The sequence below is a fragment of the Manacus candei genome, unplaced genomic scaffold, assembly GCF_025592945.1.
Source record: "Manacus candei isolate 608988 ecotype Guabito, Panama unplaced genomic scaffold, ASM2559294v1 h1tg000005l, whole genome shotgun sequence".
NCBI classification, from domain to species: Eukaryota; Metazoa; Chordata; class Aves; order Passeriformes; family Pipridae; genus Manacus; species Manacus candei.
This window is the reverse complement of record NW_026138053.1, coordinates 1753724-1773465: the sequence shown is the minus strand read 5'-3', so window position 1 is coordinate 1773465 and position 19742 is coordinate 1753724. Positions and strand designations below refer to the sequence as shown.

The window sequence follows — 19742 nt, the reverse complement described above, 5'->3', positions numbered from 1 at the left end:
GGACAATTCTAGGTTAAAAAAGCTGGCTCGAATGCTTACTTAAGCTACAAATGCCATCAATACCTGGCTCGAAATTGTACTTGCTATTACTCAGTGCTGAATTATAAACAAGGAATCATCCTGAGTCAGTGTTATTTCTCTCCTGCATCTTACTGAAGTGTTCCACTATTAAATTAATGAGAATCAAGGATTTTACTGCTCTGGGTTACAGTGCTCAGAAGAGTAGGCCATAGCTTTTGATAGCAGCCTGCAGGGAGTTTGCCATGGTGGCTGCTTTGTTCTAACCCTAAACAGCTTCAGTAGCACAGGAAGCTGTGCAGTTTCTCAGGACCACATCTGGCTTTCACCCTCACTGCATCTCCCCTTGGCAGAAGGGGAGATGCTATGGCTTGATTCTCTGCATGTTGTTAGCCTGCACTAGAATCAGCTGGTCCATCTGGGAGAAACTTTCTCCTTCCCCTCTCTCCTGTAGGAGAAGAGGTCTCACCTGGATATGCTGTAACCAAAGGTGCACTTCTCCTCCCCCTTCTTCAGCCTCACCACTGCCTTCACATCCCAACATGCTGCTAAGGAACACAGGGGGAACTCCAACAAGAGCAATTTAATTGGTCAGATGTTAAAACAGAAACAAGAAACTTGTTCCCTTTCTGGCGATGAAATAAAGGACTTGATGGAATAAAGGGCTTCAAAACTTGAAGGGGAAAAAAAAATCAGTTTAGTGAGGAGCTCTGTAGTTCTATGCACTGTCCCAGGCCAACTTTATCTTCTCGCTGTGAGCTTTGGAAGATTTAGAAAACAAGCTCTTCACAATTTGCAGTGGCACCGATTTCCCGCTGAGGTACAGTTTATTATGGCAGTCTGGCAACCAGGGCCCTGCTCCAGTGTCTGTGTTTTTCCCTTGCTTGAGCATCCAGACATAAGCCATGATATAGCCAGTCATGAATGCGTCAAAGCCAGCTCGGTGTGTGCCCCCCTGGGAAGGAGGGACACGGGTTTCCTTTTCCTTTCCTGCAGCACCTGCTGCTTCAGTCTTGGGGATGGCTGGGTGACAGACTGAGCCCAACCCAGCAGGAACCTCTGACTTCCTCTCCACTTGGTCACTGTCAGAGGCATTGCCCTTGGCAAAATGGCTCAGGGCAACTGCTACCTGGGCAGCAGTTCCTTCAGTGCTACCCAGATTCTCTTCCCACTGTGTGCTGGTGTCAGAGTTGACCTCTGTTTCCACATCCATGGAGTTCTCCTCCAGTGGCCTGCTCTCTCCATTGGGTGCAATTTCTGCCAGCTCTGTGGCAGCTGCAGGCTCAAAGCAGCTCTGTTTCTGTGGTGGTCCCTCCTCCCCGTTCTGAGCTTGCTCTATTTTTTCCCCTGAGCTTTCCTCTAGGAACGCCTTTGCAGATGCTTTTGAGTTCTTCCGATGCTTCCATCTGTGCTTCCGTTTCTTTCGCTTCTCCCAAAGCTTGTCGTCCTCATCAATGATGAGATCGATGTTATGAGACTGTGGACACTTCACTCCTTTTGGACACCAGCCATAGGCCTAAGGAGAGAGAGAGAGAGAGAGACACAAGTCTGTAGCCTCTCTTTTCCTGGTTAGAGCAGGATAACATGGAGCAGAGCTAATTATTCCCCTCCACTGAGGGCTTGAGAGGCTGGATCAGGAACACTGTGCTCAGTTAGAGCCCCTGAGCAACACGGAGTTGGTTGCTGGATGAGAAAATTCCAGAGATTTCCCCAGCCTGTGTTGTTCTGTGACAGAATGTGAAACATCAGGAAGAGCTCCTTTCTCCATGAGGCACCTGAAGCCAGTTCCGATCTGATGGGACAGGCTCTTTGTTTGCTACTGTAGCAGCACCAGGAGGTGCTGTGGGTCACCCTGTGCTACAGTGCCAGAAGCTGCAGACAGGTAACATTTTTTTTAATATCTAATCAAGATACAGGGGAGGGTAGAGGTAGTGTTTCTTGCTTGAGGGACAAGCCAAACTAATACAGAACTTGCATCCCTCCCTCAAAAGCAATGGGTACTGTAACTCACACCATCCTGCTGTTTAGGGCCATAGAATCTCTGAATCTTTCTATCTAACATAGCCTGCAGAATTCCCCACCTCCCAAGCAGAGTGTGCTATTGCCCTGTCTGTCACGAAGCCACCTGAAGCTTGAAAATGTTCCTTCCGCTGTGAAACAAGCGAGGGGAAGTTCTCATGTGCTTCCCTACCACTTCCTGCTCTGGCCAGGTGTGCCTCTTTCCATGGAGCCATGAAGGAAGCTGGGATTCAGGTTACTTACCGAAAATTTCTCACAGACAGGCACCTTGTTTCCCTCTCCCATGTTGTGGCTTTCCTTTTCCAGGGAGCAGCAGCGATAGTCGATGTATCGGGACATGTTGGCAGGGTAGTTGCAGAACTCCACGGTGAGGTGCTGCCCACTGGAGTCCTTCAGCTTGGAGTTCTCCCTCTTGCTGGAACAAACAGGAGCACACAGTTACTGCAGAGAACTCACAAAGGGACCATGGCCTGGAGCCGGCACAAACTCCCTGCTCTCCACTGAGTCCCAGATCCACAAGTTTCCTGCCCCTGATCTACACAGCTTGCTGGAAAAAAATTCAATCCTGGGAGAGCAGCTTGCGTAAGTAGTTGCTTCTGTGCTGATTTAAAGGTTGTTTTTTTCTTATGCCAGTATACAGACAGGGAAAACTGTCTCTGGTGAAACTATGGGAGAAGGTGGCACATAGTTTGATTTTGAATACTAAGGGAACCAACATATCTGTTAGTCTTCATACTGTTAATTGACAAAGAAAAAACACCCCAAAACGAGGCATCACCACCCAGGCAGGTTGAACCTGGGCAATGCAGAAAAGGAAAGGGTTTCCATCATATGAGAAAAGAATCTGACCTCTGTTTTGTCCCAGGAGGTGGTTTAAAGGCCCAAAACCTCTGGAAGGCTCCATGAAACTAGAATTGTGGGTTAAAACATTTAAGAGGTCAGTTTAAAAAGTATTTTTATCTTGTCAAAACAAAGCACTCCCATGTTTTGCGAACAGCCATCTTGAATGTTTTCAGACCTGTCAAAGTGGCATTTCCTGAGATAAAACAGTCACTAAAAATACTGTTTCTCCTCTATGCAGAGCGTGACTTGAGCTTTTTGGAGATTCCAGGAGCTGTATATCACTGCCAAGGGCTTGTTTAGATTGTGTGGAGACTGCAGAATGTGAGGCCAGACTGCAAAGCAAAGACAGGTGTCCTGAACAAGAGCACAACCCTTGCTTGGAAGGCAGTGATGGGATTCAGAGCAGGCTGCAAGTGTGTGTGGCAGAGCTGGTCAGCGTCAGGAGGTGCAGGGAGCACCCCCTCTTAAACTGCAGCATCCCTCACAAAATAGAGTTATAACCAGCAGACCCTGCAGGGCAGCCCTGTTTTGATTTGCTCTCTGAGCTCTTAGGGGATGTGTGTTTCTGCTGTGACCCTGTGGCACTGCTGGACCAGAACCAGGCAGTGACTCAATTAGTTCTCAGTTAGATCAAGTCACTGTGGTCAGTCTTCTGCTGGTACTGGGTTTGAAATCCTCTTTCAGCAGCTACCCAACAGAGAGGTAAGGTGTATTAAAAAATGCACCCCTGTGCACTCAGCACCCATACCAGAAACAGAGCATGGGTCACCTGAAAAGCACCTTTCTACAGGCAGTGGGACAATGAAAGGACACAGCCCCCCTTGCCTGGAAAAACAAATACACAGTGACTTCCCCCTGTGATCTCTAAGTACCAGAGTGATGCTCACCACTTCTTGTAGGCGTACTCCAGGTAGGACGCCACAAAGCGCATCTCAAACTCCGAAGCGTACTTGGTGTCGTATATTCCTGCTGGGAACATCTCGGAGAGGTCGGCAGTGAAGGTGCCCAGGCTCTCGGGGAGGTGGGCGTAGAAGCACTGGTACAGGAACACCAGGTCAATCAGGCCATTATGGAGAATGAGTGGCTTCCTCGCCCGGATGAGCTCCAGGAAAAGCGTCCGGACGCCCTGGCTCTGGCTCTCGTTGCCCTGCAAGAGGAAGGATCAGTCAGGGAGCCTCAGCACCCCAACCTGCCACCACCCTGGGGAGCCCTCAGAGCCTGTGCCTGCTCTGAACAAACACAGACACAAATACTTGGAAAAGCAACTGCACCAAGCGACAGCCTGGGTGTGAAGCAGCAGGGAGGTGAGAGGGACAATGCTGCACTCAGGGCCGCAGTGTGAGCCCATCCTCACTCAGGAGCAGGGGCAGCCAGTGCCCTCCCAGCAGCCTGAGCTGGGTTTGTACCTTGTCGTTTCCCTTGTGGTATGGGATCCCCTGGGAGTACTGCTTATTGAAGTCGAAGCCGTGCTGCACCAGGAACTGCACCGACTGGGGCTCCACCACGTAATCCTCCATGCAGAGCAGAGTCAGGTTGTAGATCTGGCACAGGTACGTGTTCTCGGACTGTGCCGGGAGAGCGGACAAAGAACGGACAGGTCACAGGGGTGCCGGAACAGCCCGGGGGCAGCTCAGCGGGGCGGGGGTTGGGCCCCAACTCCCGGCGCGTCCCCGCTGCTTCCCGGGAAGGCGGGAGCAGCAGCAAACGGCCCGCGCACGCACCTTCTCCGGGAGCTGCTTGAAGCAGGCGAGGCCGAGGGACAGCACGGAGCGCGTTCTGGCGGCGCTGCAGACGGCCTTGTACCGCTCCTCGATGCACCTGCGGCGGGACAGCGGGGCGTGAACCCCCGGCACCGAGGGACGCGCCCCCCCTCACCCCCCGCCCCGGCCCCGCTGGGCACTCACGGGCTCAGCAGCGACTTCCTGGCGCCGAGGCCGCTCAGCTCCTGCGGGGAGACACACACAGACACCCGTCAGCGGCCCCGCGGCCATGGCCGCACCCCAGGGGCGCCCCCGCCCCGGCTCACCGTGTCCACGGCCACGAAGGTGGCGGAGCGCAGCGCCAGCAGCAGGGACGGCCACAGCTCGCCCAGGTTGTCGCTCTGCACGTCCACCACCGGCACCCGCGCGGCGCCCGCCATGGCCGCGCCCGCGCGGGGCCCGGGCCTCTGCCGCCGCGCCTGCCCCGCCGCCCGCTCGCCGCGGGCCCCGCCCGCCCCGCGCCGCCCTCCCGCGCGGCCGGCGCGACCCCTACCGGCCCCGGTGGGCCTTTTTTACCGTTCCCAAAATCCGTTTTCAACCGAAATTCGGGGTTAAGTAAACGGGCGTTTAGCAAAGACGCCTCCCCGGGGTCCTTCCCCATTGAGGCGCTCGGGCCGGCGGAAGAAGGGGCGGGCCCCGCCCCGTTTTGCTCCCGGTTTCTTGATTGGCTGCCGCGCGCCGGGAGGCCCCGCCCCGATCGCGCGCGCTGAGGGCGGGAGAGCGCGAGCCCCTCCCTGCGCCTCCCTCCGATTGGCTGGAGCGGTCAGGGGGCGGGGCCGCACGGGGGCGGGAAATGTTTTCCCGGGAAGGTGTCACGTGGCGGCCCCGGCGGGAGCGGCCCCGCCATGACCCGGGCTCGGGCGGGGACGGCGGCGGCCGGGGCGCTCCGACGGAGCGACGGCAGCGCGGGCCGGGGCAGGAAGCGCACGTCACCCCGCGGAGGTGCCCGGCAGCGGGAGGGTTGGAGGGAGCGTGGGGTGTCCTCTGCTGCCACCCGGGCAACCACCGGTGCCTCCTGGGTCCTCGTAAGGCCCCGCACTCGGTGCGCGTCCACCTGGCAGCGGCCCTGCCGAGCTCCCGCCTGTGCTGCGGTCGAGCCCCGCAGCCCTTCGTGTTCTGACCCCGCTCTCCCGGCAGGGGCCCCGGCTCCAACGCCCGCCCCGCCACTCGCCCGGCATCACTTCAGCGACCCGGCGGAGGTCGAGGCCCTGCGCAAGAACCTGCTCGCCTGGTACGACAGATGCAAGCGGGACCTTCCTTGGAGGGCGCTGGTAAGGGGAGACATCGGGAAGCTCTCCGCCTTAAGGGAGCTTTGGTGAAGTGACCGTGGTGTCTTTCCCTTTGTGGTGCATCCCTACCTTCATGGAAGCACTCCCAGCTAGTCGTGGCAGTTCCTTGGGGGGTTGGCTGTAGCCAGTCCCTAGATATGAAGAGTAAAGCAGGGTACACTTCTCGAATACAGCCTCCAACCAGGAGTTCTTTTCTCTGGCATGATTAGTTGTTTTTTAATCCTGTTTTGTTCCTGCCTCTGTGATACCCTGCAGCAGTGAGCGCTGCATGGAAAAGGTTTTCCATGCATTTGCTTTGTATTTGCTTTAAGCCTGCTGGGTGTTTTTATTAGAGCTCCTGCCTGCTCTGTGCTCAGCCTGGCTCAGGGGTGATGAGGTGCTGAGGATGCAGCCTCCTTTACAGCAGCATCTGCCTGAATGGTGCTGGGAACTGCTTGGCCCCTCTGTGGGATTTACATCTGCCTGCAATCACTTCCTGTGTGGAGGGGCTCAGGTCTGGGACAGCTCCTCTCGTGGGATTTTGAACACCGAAGGTGACTCTCACTGTGGGATATTCACCAGGAAGAACCTGCTTTGGCTGTCCCTTGATTAACTTGAACTCAGAAATTCTGAGCGCTTGGGGGAAGTTTATATTTTTTTTTTTTTTGCAAATCCCACTGTGGCGTTCAAAACACACCACGAGTAGTTTTATTTTACGCGCAGGTTCCCTTTGGGGTGGGGTCCTGTGTCACCTTGTTTCTCACACCATGATCCTCCCCTTTCAGGCAGCGACGGAGCCGGATGCCGACAGACGGGGGTATGCAGGTGAGGAGCAGGGACTGTGCCCCAGCACGTGTGGGGTGCCCCTCGCTGTGTGGCATTGTGAGGGGTGGCTTCAGTCACCATCCTTGGAACAAGCTGCCTGGAGCGGCCGTGAGAGCCACTGATTCACCCTGCAAGGCACTGCAGGGTTGGAGAGCCCACTTTGGGCCTGGGGGAGCTCCTGTGGGCAGCATGTGGGGAAGGTGAGGGGTGGGAAGGGATCCCGTGAACTGGATGCTCTGCAGTGCTTGTAGCCAGTGCTCACATGGCCACGGCACGAGGTGTGGGTGGTGCTGGGGCCTCTGCTCTGATGCCTGCCCTGCTCCCTGCAGTGTGGGTGTCCGAGATCATGCTCCAGCAGACACAGGTGGCTACAGTGATCGACTACTACAACCGCTGGATGCAGGTGACTGTTCCTCACAGAGTCCTGTGCCCGCAGGCTGCCCCTTTTGGAGAACATGTCCACTGCCTGTGGCAGATCCCCAGCTGCAGAGCACAGCTCTGCTTGTCTCTGACTTGTCCCCTTCCCTCTGTACCACAGAAATGGCCAACACTGCAGGCTCTGGCACAGGCATCCCTGGAGGTGAGTGCCACTGGGACTGGGTGCTCTCCCTGCCCTGTGGCTCTCCATTAACACTGTGCTGTGTCTCTTGGAGCAGGAGGTGAACGAGTTGTGGGCTGGGCTTGGCTACTACTCGAGAGGGAAGCGTCTGCAGGAGGCAGCAAGGAAGGTGCTCTGGAGCTGGGGCGGGAGGGCATTTCCAAACCCCTCTGTGGGTGGTGGGTTGGTGCTGGCTCACACCTGCCCTGCCTTGCTGGGGCTGTGAGCTGCTGGCACGAGGCTGCACAAGGTGGCATCCCATCTTCCTGTGGGCAAAAGGGGTTGCCTGCATGCACCTACCCCAGCTGCTTCCTGGACCTCAGCTCCCTCTCTGCCAGGTGGTGTCCGAGCTGGGCGGCCACATGCCCAGGACGGCTGAGGCCCTGCAGAAGCTGCTGCCGGGAGTGGGCCGATACACGGCGGGAGCCATTGCATCCATCTCGTATGGCCAGGTGAGAGCTGGGCAGCACTGGGCATGTCTCCCCTCTTTGCCACCCAGCCCCACTGCTGGCAGGGTCCTGCTGCTGGGGTCTCACTAACCAGGGGCTCCTCCTCAGGGCTGTGCTTGGCTCTTGCTCTACCCTCACTTTGGGGTGCATCTCACCCATTGCCCAGCTTGGCCTGTGGGTTGGCCTCTTGTGTGTCCCTCTCCATCCTGGGAGCACCCCAGCTCCCTGCCTTGCCTGGAGCACATCCCAGCATGGTAACCCCAGTTCCTGGTCCCAGGCTACTGGTGTTGTGGATGGGAATGTGATCCGTGTGCTGTGCCGCCTGCGATGCATCGGTGCCGACTCCAGCAGCCCGGCCGTCATCGACCGGCTCTGGTAAGGGGAGTGCTCTGTCTCTGTTTGGAGCTGTGGTGATCATGGCCAAGCACAGGGTTACTCAGGAGCCATGGGGAGCTGAGCCTGTGCAGGGAGAGAGGCATGGGGTACAGGAGCTGTTGGGAAGGTGGTGCTGCTGGGAGTAGTGGAGAAAGGAGCTGTGTTACCTGTGCCTACATAGGAGCATCGTCCCTGGCAGGCAGGGGGCAGGCAAAGGTCCTGGGATGCTCTCCTTGCAGAGCCCTGTGCCTCTCACTACCATTTGTCCAGGGACATGGCCAATGCCCTGGTGGACAGGAGCCGCCCTGGGGATTTTAACCAAGCCCTGATGGAGCTGGGGGCGACTGTGTGTGTGCCCAAGGCCCCGCTGTGTGGGGAGTGCCCTGTGAAGCAGCACTGCCGAGCACGGTGCAGGGTAAGTATGCCCCCAAAATGTGGCCCTGAGGGGTTGCCATGTGTGGGGACAGGGTGGGCTGGTGGATGAACCTGTCCCCGCTCCTGTCCCTCCTTGCAGGTGGAGAAGGAACTGGCCTTTGCCTCGCAGAAGCTGTTTGGAAAACCCGCCCCAGTGCCCGATGTTGAGGACTGTGGTGAGCGTGGGGGGAGATCCCTGTTGTAGCTCCAGGTCTGGGCCCTGCAGCAACTCTTATGTTGGTGTTTGCAGGTGTTGGGGACTGTCCCCTGTGCCCCCCAGCCACGGAGCCGTGGGACAGCAGCCTGGGGGTGACCAACTTTCCTCGGAAAGCAGCAAAGAAGCAGCCGCGGGCGATGCGAACGGCCACGTGTGTGCTGGAGCGGAGGGGCTGCCGTGGGGGCCCCGAGTACCTCATCGTGCAGAGACCCAGCTCAGGTGATGGGGCTGGGCAGGAGGGGGATGGAGGCACCACGCAGCCCCTTCCCACCTGTGTGAGGGACAGAGCAGCCTGGGAGAGGCACGGGGGATGCACTTCCTGCTGGGGTGGGGAATGGAGGCCCTTGGGGCTGTGAGGAGGCTCAGTGTCTCCAGATGTACCCCTTGCTGTCTCACATTTCTGTCATGCCTCCTCCCCAGGTCTCCTGGCTGGACTCTGGGAGTTCCCAAGTCTCCCACTGGCTCAAGATCTGCAGGAGGAGAAGGAGAGGGAGGTGCTGGCTGATCACCTCCAGGCCTGGATGGGGCAGCCCGTGGCAGCCAAAGGCCTGCGGTTCATTGGAGAGGTGAGCCTGGAGACAGAGGGATACAGTGTGAGCCCCCTGTGCTCAGCCACAGGGATGCAGCATAGGGGAAGAGGGTCCCCCTTCCCCACTGTCACCCCTCCCAAGCTCTGCCCCACTCCTCCGAGCCCTGGCAGACTTGATGCACTTGTGGGGCAGCTGAGCTGTGCACCCCTCACTGCAGGCCAGCTGCCTGTTTCATGTGTCTTCCCATCCCCTCACAGGTCATCCACATCTTCTCCCACATCCACCAGACATATGTAGTCTATTCCCTGCCCCTGGATGGGGATGTGACCCTGGACCCTGCCTCCCCATCCCGCTGGGTGACAGAGGAGGAGTTCTATGCCTCAGCTGTGTCCACAGCCATGAAGAAGGTACTGGGGGGCACCTGGGCCTCTCCTCCCTTCCGTCAGTCTTTCTGGGAGAGCCTCTGCCATCCCCTCAGCCTCTGCAGGCTGTCTCAGCTCCAAGACCCAGCTGCTGTTCAGCTCTGGGCTCTCTTGTGCTCCCTTCAGGTGCTGAAAGCGCATGAGAAGCAGCACAGGAAGGAGACCAGCCCTGGCAAGGTGAGCAGTGCTCTAGGGTGCCTGAAGCCCCAGGAGCTGCTCCCTGTTGCTGTGGGACAGCCTCTGGTGTGCCATGCTGAAGCCCCCATGGGGTTTGGGATCAGGCCAAGGAGCATCCTGTGGCAGGGGGACTTGCCTGGCTGGCACTGCCCCAGGATGTCCCCAGTACCAGGGGCCCCTTTCTCCAGAGGGGATCCCTGGAGACTGTGGGGGCCCTTGGGGTTTGGTTTAGTTCTACTGCTTGTCTCCTGTAGGGCTCCAAGCGGAAGAGGGGGGCAAAACCACAGGGAGCAGGCAGCACCTGCCCTGGGACACAGCTCTCCCTCCATGCCTTCCTCCGGGCACCGACTGCCCCATGACAGCACCTGCCACGTGTGAGACCCCCAGAGACCCACCCTGTGGGGAGTCCTGCCCGTGGCAGGGGATAGTTTGTCCCTGTGCTGCTGCAAGCCCAGTACATGGCACTGTACTGGTCTCCCACTTGTCCTTTCCACTGGCTCCCCTGTGGGAATTGTGCCTGGATGTGGCCACTGCAGTACTGAACGTGTCCTGGGGCCAGGCCTGCCCTCCTGGGGTTATTCAGCCCCTGGCACCATGGACTCACAGCAGCAGGGGTTCCTCTTTGGCAGCAGGAAGGCTGTGGCCACGCTGCTCCCACAGCCCTGTCCCCTGCCTGCACCTCATCCACCAGCCAGTGACTGGGGATGCTGCCATACCCTTCCCCGCCTCCAACAGTCCTTTTTATACACTTGTTTTTACTCAACCTGAACCACAGGCTTTCTAATAATAAATCCTAAGTGTGTGGGGTTTTCTACGTGACTTTCTGTTTCTGTTACACTGTGCTAAGCTGGGGGTGTCGGGCAGCCTGTGGTGGAATGTGAAGACAGCCAGCAGGATCCCTACATTTGGGTTGGAGACAGCAGGGATTTCTTTGTTAAAGAACCCCTTGGCTGAGCATTAACTGCTGGTGACTCAAATAGGGCACCCAGAGCATTCCTCTTGTGAGGGCAGGCATCAGTCTCTGAGGGCTGTGCTGCTCCTACCCATAGGCTGCTCCTACATAGGCCAAACAGCTGTCCCCAGGGCTTTTTGTAGGGGTTTATCCTTTTTTTTTCTGGCTGTTCCTCACTGTCCTGCTGAGGTTTTCCCTGACTGTGATGCACCCTTGCAAGGGCACAAGCCTGGGGGCTGGCAGGGACTGGGGACAGTCCTGGTGGGGTGCAAGGGGCAACGACCTCAATTTAGGGACTGCAGGGGTGGGGACAGCCTGCCTTGAGGGACAGAAATGGCCCTCTCATCCTCGCCTGGCACTCAGCACGTTGTAAATGGGAGGATTAAGAACTCAAAGCAGTACTTGCAAGTTAATTCTTTAATTGAGAGGAGCAAGAGGCCACCACTCACCCCACACAGGGGCTGGCCGTGCTCTGGGTGGTAACCATTGGTGAGCAGTCTGCCCAAGGCCCCAGGCTTATCCACTCCCCTCTGGCAGCCCTTCATTCCTCTACAGCTGGGGGTGGCTGCTGTGCCAGCACTGCTCTTGGCCCTGCTGCAGGCTCAAGTCTCAATAAATTAAGATGAACTGAGGCAGAAAGTTCTTTGTGTGAGGTTGATAAATCACTGGGAACCCAGGGAGGGAGAAAAATCACCCTCCATCCTGGGGGATGCTCAGACCCCTGCTGGATTTGGTCCTGAGGGTCTTTCTCCCACGCTGAGTTGGCTCTGGGTTGACCTGGAGTGCTCCCTTGGTCCCTGCCCACCTGGGCCATGCCACCAGCACCCACTGGGATCTCTACAGTGGTGCAGTGCCCCCTGGGTTGGAGTGGAGAGGATGGGGAGCTGAGGGTGGGGGATTGCAGTGTTGCCACTACTGCTGCTGGTCCATATAGACCTGCACAGCTTTCCACAGTGCCCGTATATTGCCTTCCCCAAAGCCCGGTGCTCCCCGACGGTCAATGAGCTCCAGGAAGAAGGTCTCCTCGGAGAAGATGGGGTGGGTGAAGATCTGCATCAAATACTCCTGAGAAGGGCTGTCTGTGGCATCAGCGCCCAGCCGGCCCTTGTCCCCAGGCACTGTGGTGTCCAGGAGGATGCCAAGCTCTGCCAGCATGTGGGGGTCCTGCCCGGCCCCCCGGATCTCCTCTGCTTTGCCCCCCTGGCTGTAATACGTGGCGGGGGGTGTGAAGAACCGCACACCCTGCTGCTGCAAAGCCCTGGTCGTGGTGACGATGTCGGTGGTGCAGAGGCCGACGTGCTGGATCCCGGCCCCGCCGTGCTGCTCCAGGAACGTGTCGACTTGGTTGGTGCCGTTCCGCGAGAGGGACTCGGCGAAGACCAGCTTGCAGCCGTGTGCTGGGGTGCCCTGGGCACTCTGCAGCGCGAGGAGCAGCATGCCCACCCCCTGCCCCCCCAGCACGTATCCCTCGGCCGGGCTCTCCTGCGGGTTCAGCAGGAAGCGGTGGAAGCCGAAGCAGCGCTGGTACCAGTCCAGAGCTGCCCGGGCGCCACGCCGGGGGCAGACATATGTGATGTGGTCAAAGTGGGTGATCTCAATCCCGTCCCCTGTGGCTGAGGGGGCTCCTTGGATGGGCTGGAAGCCAGGCAGGAAGGGTCCCTGGTAGCGAGATCGGTCTAAAAGGGTATGGCTGATGTTGCCCACAACGGAGCTCACCACTCCGTAGGTGACAGAACCGCCGTCATCCCTCAGCTCAGTGGGGGGCACCAGCAAGGAGCATCCCTGGCTCTGCAGCCGCTTGCAGAGCCCCAGCACGTCATCCACCTCAAAGCAGACGTTGGAGGCTGTGCCCAAGGCAGGCTGGGGGTCCACGTCGTAGAGGAATTCCTGGGAGGAGGTGCTGGCAGACCCCGGTGCCAGGCGCTCGTTGACGAGGAAGACGGCGGATCCCCGTCGCAAGGCCAGCTGCCGGACCCGCGGCGTCTCCCGCACGGCCACGGGCTGGAAGCGAAAGGCGTTGGCCAGGTGCTGGGCCCAGCCCTGCCTGTAGGGCAGGTGGAGGGAGATGAAGCAGGGGCGGCTCAGCGAGGCTGCCATGGCCGGGCAGGCTGCGGGGAGGATGCAGGGGGTCAGGGGGGGCTTACCGGCCATGGGAAGAAGCCGTTCCCCCACCTTGCACAGAGCCCACATGTGTAAACTTGCACCTTTTAAATGTGTGTATTTAAGTAAGTGGTCTCACAAGCCAATTTGCACTGTGCAAGGGCACCCACCCTCCACAGCAGCTGCAAAGATCTGCCCAAGGATGCTGAGACATCCCACCCCTTCACTCTGCTGCCCTGCCCTGTGCCTGGGGTGCCTGAGGAGAAAACCCCTGAGCCCTGGCTGCAGCCCAGTGGGCCTCCTCTGAAGCCATGTGTCCCTTGGGAGTGCCACAGGGAGGTCAGCAGGGAATCCCAGTGTGGGAGTCGTGCTGTGTGCTGTACGTGTAAGCAAGATTATGGGGACAAGGGTTGTGGGGGAGAATGTCCTGTACCAGGAACATGGAGGTTGGACTGGTAAACATGGAGCAACACACTAGTTACAGCTAAAAGGCTTCTGTGCTGTCCCAGTGCTTGCCAAGGTTGTCCCACGAATGTGGGGGTTACAGGCTGATGTGCCCTTTCTCTCCCCAACAAGGACAGCGTGCAGCTACCACGCTTCCTGCAGCAGGCTGGGGACAATGACCTTGCCCTATTGGGGCAGAGGAGGAACACTTCAGGAAAAGTGATCTCCCTCCCCACCGCGCACATGCCTGCGACACCGAAGGAGGCAAAAAGATCTGTCCAAAAAATCAATCGGTATACCCTCTCCAGAGCATCCCACTGAGGCTTCCTGATCCCTTGGCATGCACCAGCCACCCCGGCCAGAGCGCACAGGAGTGCAGGGGGCTGGGGGGCCACACACACACCTGCTGAAGTATTCCTTCTCACCCGCCTCTGGAAGGGGCTGTGCACACCGAGCCCTCCCTGCTCCCAGGGCACAGGGCTGAGCAGGGGCCCCGCAGTGCCCCCGAGACCCGCCTGGCTCCCCGTCCGCGCAGGGAGGCGGGACCGTGCCGGGGCCCCGCCGAGCACATGGGCAGGGGACGGCGCTCCTTCCCTCCAGCCCTCCTTCCCGCTGCGCCCCGCGGGATCAGCACGATTCCCGCTCCGCTCCCGCCGCCCCAGCTCCCGGCCGCCCGCCCCGTCCCTCCCCGTGCCCGCGGGGGCCCCGCTCGCCCCCTGGCCGCGGCTCACCGGGGTCAAGGCTACGGGCGAAGGGGATGCCGGGCAGGGCCGGCCCCGGGGGCGGTTCGTCCGCTCCTCCCCGGCATGCCCCGGGCACGGCGGGACGGGCGCGGCCGCGGGGGTGGCGGTGCCGGTGCCGGGGGGCCTGTGGGGGCCTGTGGGAGCTCCGGGGAGTTGTCCCGGCGGGGGGAATCGGCGGCTCCCGTCCTAGGCAGGGAACCCGTGGCCACGGTGAACGCCGCACGCTGCGGGTGCCGCAGTTCCTATCGACCCGTGCGGGGCGGGCGGTGCTTGTAGGGCGAAAAGATGCCCAGGTTTACGAGCGCGGGCACCGCGGCTCGGGGCGAGCCAAGGGAGGAGGGAGCCAGGTGGTGCCAGGGGGTCCTTGGGATGCAGCTCGTGTCTGTGCTGGGTCATTCCCTACCAGCCCGAATCCAACCCGAATACGTAGTGCCTGTGGTCAGTGCTGGGCGCTTCACGGGCCAGGGATGCCCAGTGGGGCTTAGGGAAGCAGCAGGTTGGTGGGTGGGGGTGAGAGCTCTGCAGAAGGCCCGGTGTCAGGCATGAGATGGGGCTGCTCCAGGTTGACCCCGTGCAGCTCCGCCTGCTCCCCGATCCCAACCCATGGCTCCAGGCCCTTGCAGACACCACTGAGCCTCTGCGTCCCCCTAGCAGCGATCGATCCTCTCTCTCCGTGCCACTCGTGGCTGTTTTCCGACGAATCTCCTCTCTTCATGTGTCTGGGATCATGTTCTGCCCCCTCTCTGACTGTGGCTGCTGCCCTTCCCTGCCTTATCATGTTTTTGTACAGAGCCCAGGTACAATAAACTGCTCAAATATTTGCAGAGATGTCCGTGTGCTGCCAGAGTGGTGAGCTCCTCTTGTTTGGTTGGGGGGTGGAATCCAGTGTTGCTGTGATTTCCCAAGGGAGCACTAGCTCCTTACACGACCACAGCCCCACTGGTGTGGGGCCGGACAGGAGGCATGGGATCGGACACTGGGGGATGGCTGTGGGGCCACACAACAGAACAGCACGGCCTTCAAGGTGACACTGTGCAGAGCAGGGAGCTGCAGCACCCCGGGGTGTGAGGCCCATCTCTTTGGCTGCAGGGTGGCAGAGGCAGGGTGGCATGGTGGCTCCCCTGGGACCTTGTGCATGGATGATACTGTTCGATGTTACCCCACAGTCCTGCAGCCCTTTGGTGCAAGCAGTGCCCTTGGCAGTGCCCCCAGCCCTCCTGTGCCTATGGGGTGATTCCGAGTGGCTGTGCCTGTGTTTTCCCTTCAGCACTGCCTGTCACCCTCTGTGCCAGCCCGGCACCAGGCACCGCTTTGCCCCAGCGTGGCACGGGCTGGGCTGTAGCAGCAGGACCCCAAAGCCACATGGCACGGAGGGGGACAGTGCCTGCCTTGTTGCCATCCCCTCGAGGCAGGCGGTGGTGGCCAGGGAGCAGTCCCTGTTCCAGCCAGGCTCTTCTCCTCCCTCCTGGGCGGGGAGAGTGGACAGGAGATAAAAGGGAGATCAGGGCCAGCTGGAAGTTGCTGAAAGCTGCTGGGACTGGGAGCAAGGGAGGACGGCAGCGAGAAGTGCGGTATTGAGGACTCGTTCTCGCGGGGGAGAGGGCTGGGGATTGGGAGCACATCCATCCTGACCAGACCCTGCAGCCCCCTGCTCCTTCCCCAGATCATCCCCCCCAGCCCTATATCCTTCCCCTGCCCATTAAACCTGCTGGATGCTGGAGGGACGGGGCATATCTTGGGGTGGGAATGGTTAGGGGGCTGTGAGAGGAAGGGAATTCAGGCAGATATTCAGAGGCAAGGGCTTTAAAGGCTCTGTATACCCCCAAAATGCTTCATGGGGCATAAAGGATTCTCAAGGTGACCTGAAGGTGAAACCATTCCTGTCCCAGTGACTCCTCACTGGTAGCCGAGATGATGAGGGCTGCATCCCTGCTCCCCTCTGGGACAAAGACAGACCTCTGTCTGGGGCTGGGTTTGTTTTATGGCATTAGGGAGGTGGACAAGGCCCATGGGAGGAGCAGCACCTTCATCTTCTGTTGTGTGGAGGGGGTGTCTCACTGCTGGGGAGAACAGGGTGCTGTGGCAGTGGGTGTCCACAAAAGATGCAGCAAAGCTGCTGTGGTGGTTGGGAGCTGGACACCCCAATCCCCCATTTCATCTCCCTCTCCTTGCCCCCCCAGAGCAGGGTTTCCTGGCTCCCAGTGCTGTGCTGGGAGCAGTCCAACACTGCCCACCAGTCCTTGTCTGCCCTGGGTGGGGGGTGCAGGGAGGTAGTTTGGGGTTGCAGTGGATCTGGAAGGAGAATAACACCCCGTGTCCCCCTAAGGGCCCAGAGTCCGGGATGAGGCTGCTGGTGCTGGCCCTGGCCACCTGGCTGGGGCTGGCCTCGGCCTCTGAGGAGGTGGCCAACAGCAGCCGGATCTGCCAGGAGGCACCAGCATGGAGCATCAATGGCTCGAGCCCCATGGAGGGGGCGGCAGGGCAGGTGACCGTGGTGGCTCTGCTGAAGGCCAGCTGACACTTCTGCCTGACGCAGGCCCAGAGGTGAGCCCTGCTCCCCTGCCCCAAACCAGCTCCACCATCTCGGGGGGGTCTCAGCAGCCCCCTGCCCCGGCACCCCTTCCCAGCGCCTCCTTCCCACAGCCTCGGGGGCCTGCGGGAGCGGCTGGCCCGGCAGGGCATGGTCGGCATCCGCTACATGATCGTCAACGAGAAGGCGCCGCTGTCCCGCGCCATGTTCGGGGAGCTGCAGCGCCACGCCCCGCCGGGAGTCCCCGTCCTCCAGCCGGAGCCGGAGGACCCCGACGTCTGGCAGGTCCTGGGGGGCGACAAGGACGACTTCCTTGTCTATGACCGGTGAGTGGCCCCCGACTCGCCTGAGGCTTTCTTGGGGGTTACAGAGCTCTTGATGGGCTTCCAAAATCTCCTCCCATGGCTGGGCTGGGGGGAACCCAAAACCCAATCTCGAGCCAGGCCATGGCTTCTCCTCTCAGGTGCGGCCGCCTGGCTTTCCACATCCAGCTGCCCTTCAGCTTCCTCTACTTCCCCTACGTGGAGTCGGCCATCCGCTTCACCCACAGCAAGGACTTCTGCGGCAACTGCTCCCTCTACCCCAACACTACACAGGAGGTAAGAGCAGGGATGCTCACTGGAGCTGGGATTCCTTCTCTCCTCTGGCATTGCACACCATGAGAAACAATGTTATCTCCACACTGGGGACAGGCTCTGGGGTTGGCAGCTGCCCTTGGCAGTGGTTTAGAGGGAAGGTGATGAAAGGTCTGGAATAAGGGCACTTAAATAGGTCAGAGCTTTCAGACTGAGAAAGAATGGACTAAAGGGGTCATAGCCCAGGTCTGGGAAAGCTAACTAGGACTCTTCTCATATAAGAAAGGGGCAGGCAGTGCATGCAGAAGTGGCAAGCTCAGAGCAAAGAAAAGGACACAGCTCTGAGCTCAGCAGGCAATTAGTCACTTCCTAGGAGAAAAATCCATCCAGAAATATTAAATGCAAAGGCCCTTTTCTCTGGACCACTGACAGCTTGAGCCAAGGGTTTCGGGTACAGAGGCTTGTGTCCTGTGTGCTCCAGCCTCTCCTGTCCTCTCTGTGTCCTGGGCCTTTGCTCTGACCCACAGCTTTCTGTATGACGCATGCTGCTCTGCCTTCATCCCAGCTCACAGCCGTGCTCCCAGGCTTTCTGCAGGGCTCTGTGGGCATTCACATTCCACACCAGTCCTTGTGTTACTTTCCTCAGGCTAACAGTACCATGGAGGTCCCTGTAACCCCGAGCCCGCTTCCTGAACATGAAGAGAAGGAGTCAGGGACCCCCATCCACCAGCACAAGCCCCTCCATCCTCATCGCCACCATGAGGTCAGCAATGAGAGAGCCACAAACCCAAGTGGGGACCACGAACCTGCTGCCCATCCTCACCACCACCATGGGGACCATGATCATCTCCATCACAAGGGGAAGAAGCAGAAGGAGGGGAATGAGCACTAAGCCAGGCTGGGCAGCCTTGCAGAACCCGGTAGTGTGCAGAACACCCCAACTCACTTCACAGAGGCGAGGAAGGACTTGCTTTGGGCTGCTGGTCACCAGCAGCACTGGTACAACAACTCCCTCCAGCATCCCCCATGTGGGTCACACTCCCACACTGTGGTAGCGATGGAAATCTCCCTCGGACCCTGCTCAGTGCTGCATTTTCCACCCTGGGGCTCAGTTCTGAGCCTTCCTCTGCTGCTGTCTGCCTTTCCATGCTCAATGAAGCCCGCTGTGCAAACCAGGAGGTCCCTGGTCACTGCTGGCTGACACTGCATGGAGCAGCAGGGCAGGGATGGAGGGGCCAGAGCTGGGATGGAAGCAGCACTGCCAGCACCCTCTGCCCATCCCAACACTTCTGGGGCACCCGTGGGTGTCCTGGCCAGGGAGCGAGGGGAGGGACAGTGTGTGCCCTGCAGGACATGGTCCCAGGAGTGCACAAGAAGTGGTGGGATGTCACAGCTCCCCATGGTCCAAACCCCATACCCCCATAGCTGTCACATCCTGGGGACCCCTCAGACCGTGCACACGGGTATGTGCAGTGGTGGTGGGTGGCCGCAAGATGGTGGCCTTGTCCCCTCTTGGAGACCCAGGGGCTGTATGGAAGGGCCCCCAGCCCTGGGAGGAAGGGGTGAGGATCCCGGGGTCTCTCCTGGGGGAAGCGAGGTGGGAGGGTGATGCGGATATCCAGAGTACAAATAAAACCTCTGTGAAGTGACCACTGCTCAGTCTGGCCTCTGGTGGGCCCAGGGAGGGTGGGGGTCTTGCTCAGTGCTGGTCTGTGCTCTGGGAACAGGGAGGGACACAGGGCTGAATGGAGATCCCGTGATGCAGCAGCTGGTGGTGATTTACATCCCCTGGGCAGGGGTTGGTTGGAGGTAAAGGGGTTGAAGACCGAAGAGACTCCACCTCTTCAAACCTTCTGGTTTCCTCCTGCCAGGATGGGAGCACAGGGCATCAGTGCTGTGCTGCCAGGAGGACGTTTGGCTCGGCACCTCCATCTCTGCCTTGTAGGTGTGGTGTTGGGGTGCCTGCCCCAGGCTGGTGTTTGTTCCCACATGCAGCCCAAAGTCATCGTGGGCATCTTGTCCCCAGTGCCCAGACTGGTCCCCGCTGTGAGCACACCCTGGGGCTCCCCAGCCCTCAGGAAATTGGGTGCTGTGTCCTTGGCAGGCAGTCACACCTGCCTGCACCGTGGGCCACCCCCAGGCCTGGATCTGCCCTTTACTCCAGCTCCATCCATCATCCCACACAGCCCTACTCAAAACCTTCCCTGAGCTGCCCACCTCCTTTCCAGGCCCCACAGCCTGAGTGGGGAGCAAAGAGACGTTTTTCTGCTCAGTGTTATGAGGTGCCATGTGTGGTGTGTGTCCTACTGCTGATGCTCTGAGCTGGATTTCTGCCCCCCTCCAGCCTGCCTCTGCTGGAGAATGCTCTGCCCAGTGACTGGGACAAGAACCAGGGTGAAGAGAAGCTGTTCTTCATGGGGATGAGGCCAGTGAGAACAGAAGGGTCTTTCTCATCAGCCTGGGGGAGCCAGCCAAGCTCTCCC

The 19742-nt window shown here is 59.4% G+C and overlaps 4 protein-coding genes across 8 annotated transcripts; 2 read left to right on the top strand and 2 right to left on the bottom strand.

Annotated features, from left to right (window-relative positions):
• Window positions 1-190: 190 nt before the first annotated feature.
• On the bottom strand, window positions 191-5241 carry TOE1 (target of EGR1, exonuclease). Its single transcript, XM_051797532.1, has 8 exons — window positions 5180-5241; window positions 4907-5129; window positions 4785-4825; window positions 4602-4698; window positions 4287-4445; window positions 3768-4027; window positions 2281-2452; window positions 191-1534 (listed from the first exon to the last, which is right to left on the bottom strand). The coding sequence occupies exons 1-8, from the start codon at window positions 5239-5241 to the stop codon at window positions 737-739; spliced, it is 1812 nt and encodes a 603-aa protein (XP_051653492.1). The 3' UTR covers window positions 191-736.
• A 5-nt stretch (window positions 5242-5246) lies between these two features.
• Window positions 5247-10734, top strand: MUTYH (mutY DNA glycosylase). 2 transcript variants are annotated; one of them, XM_051808159.1, is made up of 15 exons: window positions 5247-5665; window positions 5778-5911; window positions 6694-6733; window positions 7063-7136; window positions 7272-7313; window positions 7390-7461; window positions 7670-7783; window positions 8058-8155; window positions 8426-8570; window positions 8670-8751; window positions 8820-9005; window positions 9207-9352; window positions 9574-9723; window positions 9865-9915; window positions 10170-10734. In XM_051808159.1, exons 1-15 carry the CDS (start codon window positions 5434-5436, stop codon window positions 10272-10274), a joined length of 1671 nt encoding a protein of 556 aa, XP_051664119.1. In that variant the 5' UTR covers window positions 5247-5433; the 3' UTR covers window positions 10275-10734. The 2 variants fall into 2 exon arrangements, with proteins under 2 accessions (XP_051664119.1, XP_051664128.1); XM_051808168.1 differs by having other exon boundaries at window positions 5249-5665; window positions 8670-8745.
• A 135-nt stretch (window positions 10735-10869) lies between these two features.
• HPDL (4-hydroxyphenylpyruvate dioxygenase like) lies at window positions 10870-14845 on the bottom strand. 3 transcript variants are annotated; one of them, XM_051808199.1, is made up of 2 exons: window positions 14835-14845; window positions 10870-12975 (listed from the first exon to the last, which is right to left on the bottom strand). In XM_051808199.1, the coding sequence occupies exon 2, from the start codon at window positions 12962-12964 to the stop codon at window positions 11780-11782; it is 1185 nt and encodes a 394-aa protein (XP_051664159.1). In that variant the 5' UTR covers window positions 12965-12975; window positions 14835-14845; the 3' UTR covers window positions 10870-11779. The 3 variants fall into 3 exon arrangements, with proteins under 3 accessions (XP_051664159.1, XP_051664141.1, XP_051664151.1); XM_051808181.1 differs by lacking the exon at window positions 14835-14845 and adding an exon at window positions 14143-14177; XM_051808191.1 differs by lacking the exon at window positions 14835-14845 and adding an exon at window positions 13815-14045.
• Window positions 14846-15632: 787 nt separating this feature from the next.
• LOC127480271 (selenoprotein Pb-like) lies at window positions 15633-18908 on the top strand. Of its 2 annotated transcripts, none has more exons than XM_051808251.1 (5): window positions 15633-15720; window positions 16481-16698; window positions 16798-17010; window positions 17148-17283; window positions 17906-18908. In XM_051808251.1, exons 2-5 carry the CDS (start codon window positions 16496-16498, stop codon window positions 18149-18151), a joined length of 798 nt encoding a protein of 265 aa, XP_051664211.1. In that variant the 5' UTR covers window positions 15633-15720; window positions 16481-16495; the 3' UTR covers window positions 18152-18908. The 2 variants fall into 2 exon arrangements, with proteins under 2 accessions (XP_051664211.1, XP_051664217.1); XM_051808257.1 differs by having other exon boundaries at window positions 15650-15725.
• The last annotated feature ends 834 nt before the right edge of the window (window positions 18909-19742 follow it).